This window comes from Chiloscyllium plagiosum, unplaced genomic scaffold, assembly GCF_037043375.1.
Source record: "Chiloscyllium plagiosum isolate Xiang-an unplaced genomic scaffold, Cpla_swu_hap1 HiC_scaffold_10, whole genome shotgun sequence".
NCBI classification, from domain to species: domain Eukaryota; kingdom Metazoa; phylum Chordata; class Chondrichthyes; order Orectolobiformes; family Hemiscylliidae; genus Chiloscyllium; species Chiloscyllium plagiosum.
In genome coordinates, this window is record NW_028270148.1 from 60,120,920 (window position 1) to 60,133,293 (window position 12,374).

General features: G+C 39.2%; 1 protein-coding gene across 2 annotated transcripts in view; it reads left to right on the forward strand.

Moving 5' to 3' along the window:
- erlec1 (endoplasmic reticulum lectin 1) overlaps window positions 1-12,374 on the forward strand; it is a 40,293-nt gene that overhangs the window by 20,239 nt on the left and 7,680 nt on the right. The window contains exons 4-9 of one of the 2 annotated variants that reach the window (XM_043695945.2): window positions 2,207-2,284; window positions 2,365-2,431; window positions 3,583-3,629; window positions 6,799-7,022; window positions 7,177-7,315; window positions 10,881-11,042. In XM_043695945.2, coding sequence (XP_043551880.1) covers window positions 2,207-2,284; window positions 2,365-2,431; window positions 3,583-3,629; window positions 6,799-7,022; window positions 7,177-7,315; window positions 10,881-11,042 — 717 coding nt within the window. The remainder of the gene's footprint in view (window positions 1-2,206; window positions 2,285-2,364; window positions 2,432-3,582; window positions 3,630-6,798; window positions 7,023-7,176; window positions 7,316-10,880; window positions 11,043-12,374) is intronic. The other variant, XM_043695947.2, reaches the window with a different exon arrangement.

A 12,374-nucleotide genomic window follows, 5' to 3' on the forward strand; every position in this document is an offset into this window, starting at 1 on the left:
CTTTCCTTTCACCCTAACAGAAACATACTGTCTCTGGACTCACATTATCTCATTTCTGAAGGCTTCCCATTTTCCAACCGTCACTTTACCTGCGAACGTCCGCCCTCAATCAGCTTTTGAAAGTTCTTGCCTAATACCGTCAAAATTAGCCTTCCTCCAATTTGGAATTTCAACGTTTAGATCGAGTCTATCCTTTTCCAACACTATTTTAAACTAATAGAATTATGATCACTGGCCCCAAAGTGCTCCCCCACTGACACCTCAGTCACCTAACCCTGCCTTATTTCCCAAGAGTAAGTCAAGTTTTGCATCTTCTCTAGTAGGTACATCCACATACTGACTCAGAAAATCTTCTTGTACACATTTGCCTTCCGATGTCATTGGTTCCAATGTGTACAATGACCTCCTACTGGCCCCTCTCCCCCTTTGAGAACATTCTGTACCCTCTGTGTCATCCTTGATCCTGGCACACCATTCTGATTTTTTGCTGCTGGTCACAAAAACATCTGTCTATACCTCAGACTAGAGAGTCCCCAACACAATCAATCTTTTGGAACCCGACGTTCCCCTCATTGCATTAGAGCCAGTCTCGATACCAGAAACTTGGCTGTTCGTGCTACGTTCCCCTGAAAATCCATCACCCCCTACATTTTCCAAAACAGCATATTTGTTCGAAATGGGGATAGTGCAGAAGCTTCCTGCACTATCTGCCTTACCTCTCTTACCTTTCCTGGAGTTAACCCATCCATGTGACTGTATCTGCAACTTTTTCCCTTCCTATAACTGCCATCCATTACATTCCCTTGCTCTTGTAAATTCCTCATTGCCTCTAACTGTCTCTCCAACTGATCCATTCGTGTTCAAAGTTGATTGACTAATTACTCACTTTTTTTCTATAATGTATCATATCATTGTATTTCTTCTTTCATGAAACTTATGGGAATTAAACCTAGATTCAATCATGATAAGGAGTCTCCTTATTTTGATACTTAACCATGTGCTATTGCTAGTTACCTGTTCAATGGAGGAACCACAGTGTTTTAAAGAAGGCCACAGGCATTCAATTCAAATTTAAAGATCTTTTAGATTTTATTTGGATCCATACTTGTTTGGTGCTCTTTCTGAGTGTAACTTTTTTATTTAGATTTTCTGTGTCCCTTACTTAAAAGATATAGTTAATGTAGAAAATACAGCAGACAGGTTGTACATAGCAAGCTGTCACAAGCACTAATATGTTAACAACATATTTTGCTTCATTGATGTTGACTCATAATTACTGACCTGGTCACTGGGAATAATTCTCCTGCTCTCCTGGATCTTTTACATCCAGCTGGGAGAATAGATGGGACCTTGATTTAACACCACATCTGACAGTGCAGCATTCCCTCATTGCATTTTTTTTGAAATGTCAGCCTAGGTTGTAGTGCTCAAGTCTCTAGTGAAGGACTTGAACTCACAGCTTTCTGATTCTGAGGTAGAGTGCCACAAGCTAAAGCATTCCTAGCATCAACAAGATTCTAGCCAACCTAGAATAAGCAGCTTTAATCTTAGTACAGCAATTGTAATTGTTCATTATTTTCCACCAGTTCCACCAGAAGGTCCTATATCTAGAAATTCCAAGGCAGACAAAACACTCCATTCTATTTTCTACTCTCAAAGTACTGGTGTTGCTGCAGTATCTGTTGACCAGCAGAAATCGCCCCTGGCTGTCTAAGACAGTTCATTTTGGATCATCCTCTTCTGTGACCAGCTTCATATGATGAGCACTGTAAAATCCATTCTTTGCTGATACTATTTGTCAATTATCTATTTACCATTTAAGAAACGTTTTATAGCTAAAGCAACAAACTAGTAAATATTTAATCTTCTGTCTTTCAAATCGATGAATATCATATTGAGCGCATATATAACCACAGGGACTAAATGTACAAACAAGGGTCTACTGTTCATTCCCTGGGTATGTTGGTAACGTGCTTTTTTTTTGGAGATATGCTTCCTATGAAGAATATTGTATTCAGTAATTTTAAATTTGTATCGCATTGCTTCAAAAGTTCTAAGTATTTGGTATTTAAGGTGTTCTTCAATCTCCATGATTTCATATTTTTTACAAAATTAATGTTAAATTTGTAAATATTCTTTTGAGTTGTTGATTTAGAATCGAATATAACTTGCTAAATATTTCTAACAATTCTTTCAAAATTTGCAGATTGAGTCTTACTGGACATACGAAGTGTGTCATGGAAAACATATTCGCCAATACCATGAGGAAAAGGAAACTGGTCAGGTACTGTGTGTCATTTTATCATGTTTTATTCATATCAATTTTTAGGTTATTTCACTGTTAACTTTATATCTTTGATTTAGCAGAAAGTTAATATTCAAGAATATTATCTTGGTACCATGAGAACACCAGCTGATTCTGAAACCAAAGGTATGAAGCCATCTACATCAGTAAGCACTGAATTTTCATTTATGTAGCACAGGCATACATATCAAGCGTGTTACCTCAAACCTGTCAAGAAATCTTCAGTATGATGATAATCACAATGAAAGATTAATTGCGTTAAAGCAGCAACAATTAAAAAAGCCTCTTTGGATCAGACCATTTTAGGTACTGTTCCATCACTTACTGTTGTATCTGATCATACTATGTAGCTCCAGCAATCTGTATTAGCAATATAGCTTTTAAGGTAGTAAAGCATTTCATTCCTGTAAAGCCACTTGCACTCAGCCAAAAAGTGATCCAAGCCAAATTGCCATTGAACTGGTGACCAAAAAGGAAGGAATTTCACTGTTTAGGAGCTAGGTGACTGAAAGCATGTCACGAGTGCTGCTGTGAAGGTTATAGGGGAATGCTGAAGGACAAAGATAGAAGAACACAGAATTCTTGCAGTGTTGAGGACATGGAAAAGGTTAGAAAGTTGGGCAGGAGGTACTGTGTGCCATCAGGGAATCTGAGAGTGATTATTTAGAATCAAAAAGAAATTTTAATTTGTGTCATTGATTCTACAAGTTAAAATTTCATTTTAACCCTGGCTAATAGAATTTTAAAAATTGATACAGAAGTTTTTACCATAATTCATTCATTATCTCTTTGTGACACGTATTTTCATTATGCTTTAAGTATCGTGCCAAAAGAATCAAGTTTTAGATGACAGTAGATCCTCGAGCTTGTCCAGAACCATATGGAAACCCTTAGAATAGACTTGGAAGATGTGACAGCTCCCCTGAATAAACATACACACTTTCATTCTGTATTAGTGTTCAGTCTTTCGCTGAGACAAATTTTGAATCGCAAAAAGACTCACCATTCTAGGCATATATTAACACAGCTAAACTATTAACTCCTAAGATGGAGCAACAAATTCAGTGCCAGTCCAAGAATTAGCATTGTGGTTAGATAAACAGTTGTGACATTACCATGGATGTTTCCTCCTATTAAAATTCTGCAGTTGGGTTTCTAACAGGAACACAGTCCTGGGGAGATGTTTGTTCCTGTCACTTGTGTGAAATTATGTTGAACAATTCATGAAAATGCACTTGTATTTTAAACACATTCTGGATTTCTATGTCTTTGTCTAGATTCTATTCCCGAACACTCAGAAGAATCTGGAAGTGAGAAATTGAAAGTAAGTGGAATACAGCCTTTTGCAGGATGATTCCGAACGGTACATACAGATTTCAAGTACAAAACTTTGAGCAGATTAATGAGGCACTTACATCAATACAGCACCTTGCTCCTCTTCAGATTGCTCCAAAAACATTTGTAGCTAAACTATTATTTCCAGAATTGTGATTGATTGGCCACCAATTGATAGTAACATGTTTCATGATCCTGAGCTTAGGTATTGGAAATAATTTGATACAATTGTAGGATTTAAATCTTGTTCCTTATCAACAAGTTGCACGATATGTAAAATGTCAGCCTATTGCCCACAGCAACTCCAGTAAACTCTCATTCTTTAGTGTTCTACCTGAAGCCAAGTCCTAGGCTGATTGCCTGCTGATGCTTCATTCTGAATCGTTTTCTTGGCAGTTTTTGTCAGTGCTGACACAGTATTACTCTCAGGTTTGGCTGTGTATACTTTTGAGTTATATGACACCGCCCCTCCAGGTGGCACTGCTAATTCGAATTTGTGAAGCGAAGCAGTACAGCAGTGTTTGATCGCAGGCAGATTTTTGTTGTCAATGGCAAAGTGACTGCATTTATTTTGAAGAAAGGTGCCCACAGAGATTTAGCCATGCAGATGGATTTCACCTTCCCCTGTGTTAATTTGATTCTGGCTCCAGCTCAAAATCTCCAGCAGCTGTAATATCATCAAGAAGACTAAACAGCCTATCACATTGAACACAGGAAGCCAACAAGTTAAATGCTGAAAAATGTGTTGCTGGAAAAGTGCAGCAGGTCAGGCAGCATCCAAGGAGCAGGAGAATTGACGTTTCGGGCATAAGCCCTTTTTCAGGAGTTAAATGCACAAGTCATCCTTCCCTTTTAATCATTTTGATAGGCAGTTTGATGACAGGCATTTTTCCATCTGCAAGAGATGAAAGGGGAGTGCAGTCTCAAATTCATAAACGAAAACAATGCTGGAGAGACTCAGCAGGTAAGGCAGCATCTGTGGAAAGAAGACATAGTTAAAATTTTTATTCTGGTATAACTCTTTCAGAACTGAAAGGGGCTGGAAAATGGTGGTTTTGGTCTGTTGACAAAGAGAGTGGGAGTGAGTGGAACAGGTCACGAGGGTGCCTAGACCTCATCAAATCTGACTTCAGGTGTGATCATTCGCTTTTGATAGTTGAACAAGCTAATTCTAGAAAGGCACTTCCTGCCACGTGCCACACATAAAGTTGTCCCTTACTGATGGTGCAGAATGATTTATGCTGACACTGTTTTCAGGCTGACATCTACCTTGGAACCTCTAAAATCAAGTGTCATGATGATGTCACACAACTGCCCATAAACAGTATAGCTATTTGCATCAACCTCAGTGAGAGTTTTTCACTTACTGTGATTAATATTGAGGGTTTTTGTGTCTCTTGTTGACAGTAACCTTGAATCCACGCTTTGGGTACCTTGCTGGTCTCTTGGTACAGACAACCTCCCCATATGTCATTATCCTTGGATGCAGCCACCTTACATTCAGGATACATGCTGAAGTCAGAAAAATTTTCTTTGCTTGATTAGCACAAGCATACTTGATATCTTTGACATGGAAAGGACTACATTGTTGTTAACTTTGTCTTTCTACGTACCTGTAATGCTTTTCTGTATCATGCCAAGGATATACATTGACACCGGAGCCTTTTTTCTTGATAGATCTAGGATGTCCAGGCTTCAATACCTCTAGCACTGAACTAAGGATACAAGCCTTTCAGGGAAGTATATTAGTCCTGCAGATCAGTTTGTTGTTTTGCCATGCTATTTTGTTAGCTGGCCAGAGTTGGTGGCATCCTTTCCAATGCATGTGCTGAGCTAGACTTTAAGAGACAGTTTGTCTGTCATAAATCCAAGCTAGCTGAAGGTTTTGACAGCTGGAGAGGTGCGTTGACATGTCTGGATATTTCAATACTTTTCTCTCTGCAAAATGAATGATTGGAACTTACAGTTAAGGTGGAAGCTGAAATATCATAAATGGAAAGTAAAACAAAAACTACATTGAAAACCTGCGCAACGGTTCTTTGGTTCTGAGGAAGGATCACTGGACACAAAATGTTAAGACTACTTTCTCTCCAAAGATGTTACCAGACCTGCTGAATTTCTCTGGAATTTCTGCTTTTGTTTGTTTCAAATCTCCACAGTTCAATGTTTTCTGGTTTGCTGTAGATGTCCCTACCCAAGATGCTGCTAAGCCACTTGACAAACATTCTAATTAATCATGTTTGCTGATTTCAGCTGTCAAAAAGAACATTCTTCAATGGGGATGAGTAACTCGATGACCGAATCTAAATTATTTTTGTTTCTATAAATGCAAGATTTTCAAAACAAACATAAAACCAGAAGTCATTTATTATTTGTAAATTTCTCGCTATTCCTATGGTCTTTTGCATTCTATATAAAAGAGCAGTCTGTACAACCAAAATATGGATTTAAGAACATTTAGAAAAACATTATTAGTTCCCTGTCAGCAGCAGTTTTGCTTAAACTGAACCAAATGATCTACCTTATCTGTCCTTCAAAGCAACATCTATTTTTAAAGTTTAAAATCAGCAACGTCAAGTAATTGATCAGTATTAACAAAGTAAAATATAATCAAATCCCTCATTATTGTAAACTTCAGTTACTGATGTAGAATCAATTAAAATTGTAATTTGTTTTTGATAGTGAAAGATGTAACTTCTGATATGCTTTTTAAGTGATATCATTGTAGTTCAGGCTTTCTTCTGGGTAGTCACCCCTTTTTAAATTAAAATTAATTTATTTTTGTTTTATAATTTTTAACCCATCTAAATTCCCATTTTACATTTTATGCATACAGCTTTAGATGCATAATTTCTGATATAGTCCCCTTTTTGCACCAGATCTAACTTTTAAACTTGTTTTCGAAGATTCAGCTAAAGATAAAAAACTTTTTCTCCATCTCAATTTTTTTTTGCATCTTTCGTAGAACTACTGTGTGAAACATGAAAACTGATTCTCCTAAAAAGGTTACAAAGAAGACAAACTTGTAACATTTTTGTTGCTATGATATATATTGCTATATTCTGAGTTGTGAATGCTTCCACTAATGATTAAAGATAAATCCTGTCAATGGTTGTTAATACTTTAATATACTAAAGTGGCAATTATTTAATTTTAAGGTTCACACCAAAAACATAGAAGGACAAATCACTCCTTATTACCCAGTGGTAATGGGAAATGGTACACCTTGCAGCTTAAAACAGAACAAGCCAAGAGTCACCACTGTGATGTATGTCTGCCACCCTGAAGCCAAACATGAGATCCTCTCAGTTGCTGAAGTCACCACCTGTGAATATGAACTAGTAATCTTGACACCACTATTGTGCAGCCATCCTAAATACAGGTAAAGTAGCCAACAACACCATGTAATCTCAATTATCATAAACATTACCTATTTTTAACCTTAGTTTATAATAATCCGTTTGAACTGCAATTTTGTATTCATTCTTAATAACTTGGTGGCATTTTGAGTGTTAACTTTGTTTTATCTTGCTCAGATTTAAATCCTCCCCAGTTAATGACATATTTTGTCAGTCAGTACACGGCTCACCATTAAGGCCTAAAAGTCTTGAACAGTTAGAAAAACAGCAAGAGGATCTGCTGAAACCACCTTTCACTACCCAGAGAGCCCAAGAGGTAAGTATTATATGTTTGCTATTCTCACAAAAAGCTAAGGGAATGTATTCCTGACTTCTATGTATAACTTGGGGAGATAGGGAGGACCACAGATGCTGGAGAAGTCCGCATCAATAAAGTGTGGCACTTGAAAAAAGCACAGCAGGTCAAGCAGCATCTGAGGAGCAAGAAAGTCAATGTCTTGGGCGTAATCCTTCATCAGGATTAGGGAGGGAGAATGGGGCTGAGAAATAAATAGGGGGTAGGACTAGCAGAAAGATAGATGAGATGGCGATCAGTGGGCAAAGGTAGGAGGTGATAGTGATAGGTCGATGAGAAATGTGTGGAGCCACTAGGTGGGAAGGAAGATGGACAGGTAAGTCAGGTCAAGAGGACGGAGCCAGGTCAGGTCAAGAGGATGGAGCCAAGTCAGAGGGTTGGATCTGGAATGGGGTGGGGAGAAGGGACATTTGGAAACTGGTGAATTCCGTGTTGAGGCCATGTGATTATAAGCTACTGACGTGGAAGGTGAGCTGTTCCTCTGCCAGTTTGTGGGTGGCCTTGTTTAGGTGGTAAAGGAGGCCCAGAATGGACATGTCACTGGGGGAGGGGTAGGATAGATGGTCATAAGAAGATAAGGTTGGTTGGTGCAAATGGACCAGAAATGTTCCCTAAACTGTTTGCGCTTGCTCTGTCTGATATAGAGGAGACCACATTGTGAGCAATGGATGTAGTAAATAAGGTTTGAGGGTATGCAAATAAATCTCTGCTGGATTTGGAATGATCCTCTGCCACCTTGGACGGAGGTGAGGGGGGAGTGTGGGTGCCAGGGGAAGATGCCAGGTGTGGAGAGGAAGTTGGTGGAGAGTGTAGAATTAACGAGAGAGTTGTGGTGGGAATGCTCCCTGCGGAATACAGGTAGGGGTAGGGAGGGAAATATATTTTTGGTGCTGGAGTCTGACTGTAGCGCTTCTTCCTCTCCCGCCTACCCACCCAGTCCCCCTCCACTGATACTCTCTTTTGATTGGCTGAACTGATCCTCGCCCTAAACAACTTTTCCTTTCAATCCTCCCACTTACTACAAACGAGAGGGGTGGCTATGGGTACCCGTATGGGTCCCAGCTATGCCTGGCTCTTCATAGGATATGTGGAACAGTCCATCTTCCACAGTTACACAGCACCAACCCCCAACTTCTCCTCTGCTACATTGATGATTGTATCAGTGCTAACTTGTGCTCTCATGAGGAGTTTGAACAGTTTATCCACTACACCAACACCTTCCACCCTGACCTCCTATTTACCTGGACCATCTCCGACACCTCTCTCCCCTTCCTGGACCTCTCCCTCTCTGGCGACCGACTTTACATTGACATCTATTTCAAACTCACTGACTCCCACAGCTACCTTGACTGCACCTCCTCCCACACCCACTCCTGTAAAATGCGCGGTCCTTTACTCCCAATTCCTCCAACTTTGCTGTATCTGCTCCCAGGATGAGCAGTTCCAATCCCAGACGGGTTCTCCTACTTGTAGGACTGTAATTTCCCCTCCTGTTATCAACAATGCCCTCAATTGCATCTCCTCCATTTCCTGCACTTCCACCTTCAAACCCCAAACAATCCTCTTTGGTCCTCACATTCCACCTCACTAATCTCCAAATCCAGTGCATCATGCTCTGCCATTTTCGCCACCTACAGACAGTCCCCAACACCAAAAATATATTTCCCTCCCCATCCCTATCTGCATTCCATAGGGACCGTGATTCCCTAGTTAGGTCCACATTCCCCACCAATCCTGTCTCCACATGTGGCACCTTCCCTTGCAACCGTAAGATGTGCAAAACTAGTGCCCACACATTTCTCTCTCCCCCCCACCCCCCACCCAACCTCCGGACCAGGCCCCAAAGGATCATTCAAAATCAGAGATTTACTTGTACACCCTAGAACCTCACTTACTGCAGATGTGGTCTCTTCTACATCAGCGAGACAGCACAAATTCGCAGGACAGTTCAGGGAACATTTCTGATCCGCTCGCACCAACTAACCTTCATCTTCCTGTGGCCATCTATTTCAACTCCCCCAGTAACATGTCCATTCTGGGCCTCCTCCACTGCCGAAACAAGGCCACCCACAAACTGGAGGAGGAGCACCTCATCTTCTCCCACTGGAGCCTACAACATTGAATACGCTAGTTTCACAATCTCCCATCCACGGGAGTGGCACTGTGGCTCGATGGTTAGCACTACTGCCTCAAAGTACCAGGGACCTGGGTTTGATTCCAGCCTCAGGCAACTGTCTGTGTGGAGTTCGCACATTCTCCCCGTATCTGTGTGAGTTTCCTCCCATAATCCAAAGATGTGCAGTTTAGGTGAATTGGCCATGCTAAATTACCCATTGTATTCAAGGATGTGTAGGTTAGGTGCATTAGTCAGAGGTAAATGTAGGATAATAGGGTAAGGGGATGGGTCTGAGTGGGTTAGTCTTCAGAAGATCCATGTGCACTTGTTGGGCACACTGTTTCCACACTGTAGGGGTTCTATGATCCAACCCTTTGATTCAGCTCTGATTTGTTGACTTGACCTGACCTACTGTCCACCTTTCTTCCCACACATCTGCTCCACCCTTCCCACCAACCTACCACTATCACCTCCTACCTTTCCACAGCCCCATCCCCCCCCATTTATTTCTCAGCCCCCTTGTCCCTCCCCTGTCCTGATGAAGGGTTATGCCCAAAACATTGACCCTCTTTCTCCTCAGATGCTGCCTAACCTGCTTTGCTTTTTCCAGTGCCACACTTTATCAACTTCTGCATATAATTCACAATCAAATTGGTTGTGAAATAGAATATTTCTATTGTTGTGCCTGTTCTAAAACGAATTAGTGAAATTTATATTTGTTTTGACCATGCTTCGAAACAATGGTAATATATTCAGATTCTATATTATTTAGGCATTTAAGTAATTAACAATTTTGTTGTGTAAGAACAATTGTCTAAATAATAACTATATCCAATTTTTTGCATGTCTGTTGCAAATTATTAAGTGTGGATTTAAGATATTTCTAATTTTGTTATCTTTGTTCCATGTAACTCACCAGGTGAGCATATGGTCCTTCCTCAGTACCTTCTTATTATACTCCTTAACTAACATAAAGAATTAAGGGATCATCCCATTTCTATGTAATGACGGGAGATATTACAACTTAACATCAAAGCTGCTGAAGTTACAGACTTCTTACCTTCCACTTTATTTTGCATTGTTACTTAAATCTCAATGTAATTTGAGTGCTGTACAAAATTATTTCAAATTGATAAAGATTGGCAACACATTTGAAACTGTGAAATGTACAAGACAGGAACATTAATCCATGACGATGTTAGTGAGATGGATGTCCTGAGAGCTTTGTATGAAAAGAAAGTTCTACTTGGAATGTCTTTTTTTTTTCCAAGTATTTCAGCTGTGTAACCAGCGGATATGATTTATTTTCCATACTGGGCTTAAGAGTTGAGCAGACTTTTTTTTTTGATAGTGTTCATGCACTTTAATGAATGACATTTTGAAATGGTGTCTTTGTTGGGTTAACAATAGGAACTTGACACAACAACCACAAGTGATGAAAAGTTTGTATCCCACAAGTCGATCAGTGTTGGAGGACAGCAGCCAGTTGTTGTAGGAACTACTCACATCTCAAAACTGACTGATGAACAGCTTATTCAGGAATTTCTAAGTGGCTCCTATTGCTTCCATGGGGTAAGAGTCCAGTCCTTTGCTCGTCTTTTTGAACAGTAGTCATAAGAATTAAATTAGGGTCACAGCAATAAATATAAAACTGAATCAATTGGCTGAAAGTTTGTCTTTGAGAAATAAAGCCAGAAGCTAATTATGTCTATTTTGAACTATTAGTTCAGTGTAAACTTGTAGAAGAGTGATGGACAGTCTATACGCAAATGCTGGAATGGATAAAAGCCTGTGTTTCATCTGCTAAACAGGATTCCAGCTCCAGATTAATCAGGAAATAAAGTTAGCATTGGAATAATCAGCAGTGAAACTATTCCAATATGAAATACATGATTTCTGAAATAAATACATCCTTCTCTAGCAAAAAATCTAGTTCTAATGAAAAAGAAACAAACTTAGCTCAAGTTGTCTCAGTAATATTACAAATTACAGAATCGTGAATGTGAGAAATGTTGGAAGGTTGAAAAGTGAGATTGAGGAAGAATAAGAAAAATGACCTTCAAGTGATTTATTGTTGAAAGTCAATTTTAAATGATCCCTTTGACAATGAGAAGGGCTGTTAGGAAAAACTATGCCAGAAATGTTTTGAAGCATGGAATAATTTGATTCCTGAATCAAATGTCATTGTATCTTTTAAGGGAAAAGGGCATAAACATTTTGAAGGAAGATAAAGAGCTATGGAAGAGACAAGGGAAATGAGATTCGTTGTCAGCGAGACATGATTTATATTGCATTCTATTGCTGTAAACTGGCATTCGAAAATGTGATGTGAGATGAAAATTTGTGATGATTATTTTGTTGGAAACATGAGTTTAAAGAACAATGTATGAATTTAATGTACGGAAGTTTGATTTTATTTATGTAGTGTGTGTTAACAGGGGAGACCATCATTTTTTAGTTTTGTATGGTACTGGAGCATCTAAGATTTTGTTCAGTGCATCTAAATAACATCTTTGAAATGCTTGGTAAATAGTTCAGTGCAGGACTAACAAAGATAGAAGCAAAAAACTGCTGTTATCTAATGGCAGGAGCCCAGTACCTCAGAAGTTCAAAACCTTCTGCGAGGTCAGCCAGTATGTGATGGTTCAATCGGATTAAAAAGGAATTTTTTGTCAAATTTCAAACTGGAGGAATTACAGATATTGAGCAAAATTTAAACCGGCATTTTAATTTTTTTTAAGAAAATGTCTGACTGAAAGATGACTTCATATAAATCGATAAAATTGAGGAGGTTCAACAAGCTACTTGTGGAGCGATTCTTTACATTTGTGGGAGAATCCAAAACTATGGACGATGAATATAAGATAGTTACTAATAGGCGCATAAGAAATTTACTCTGGCTTG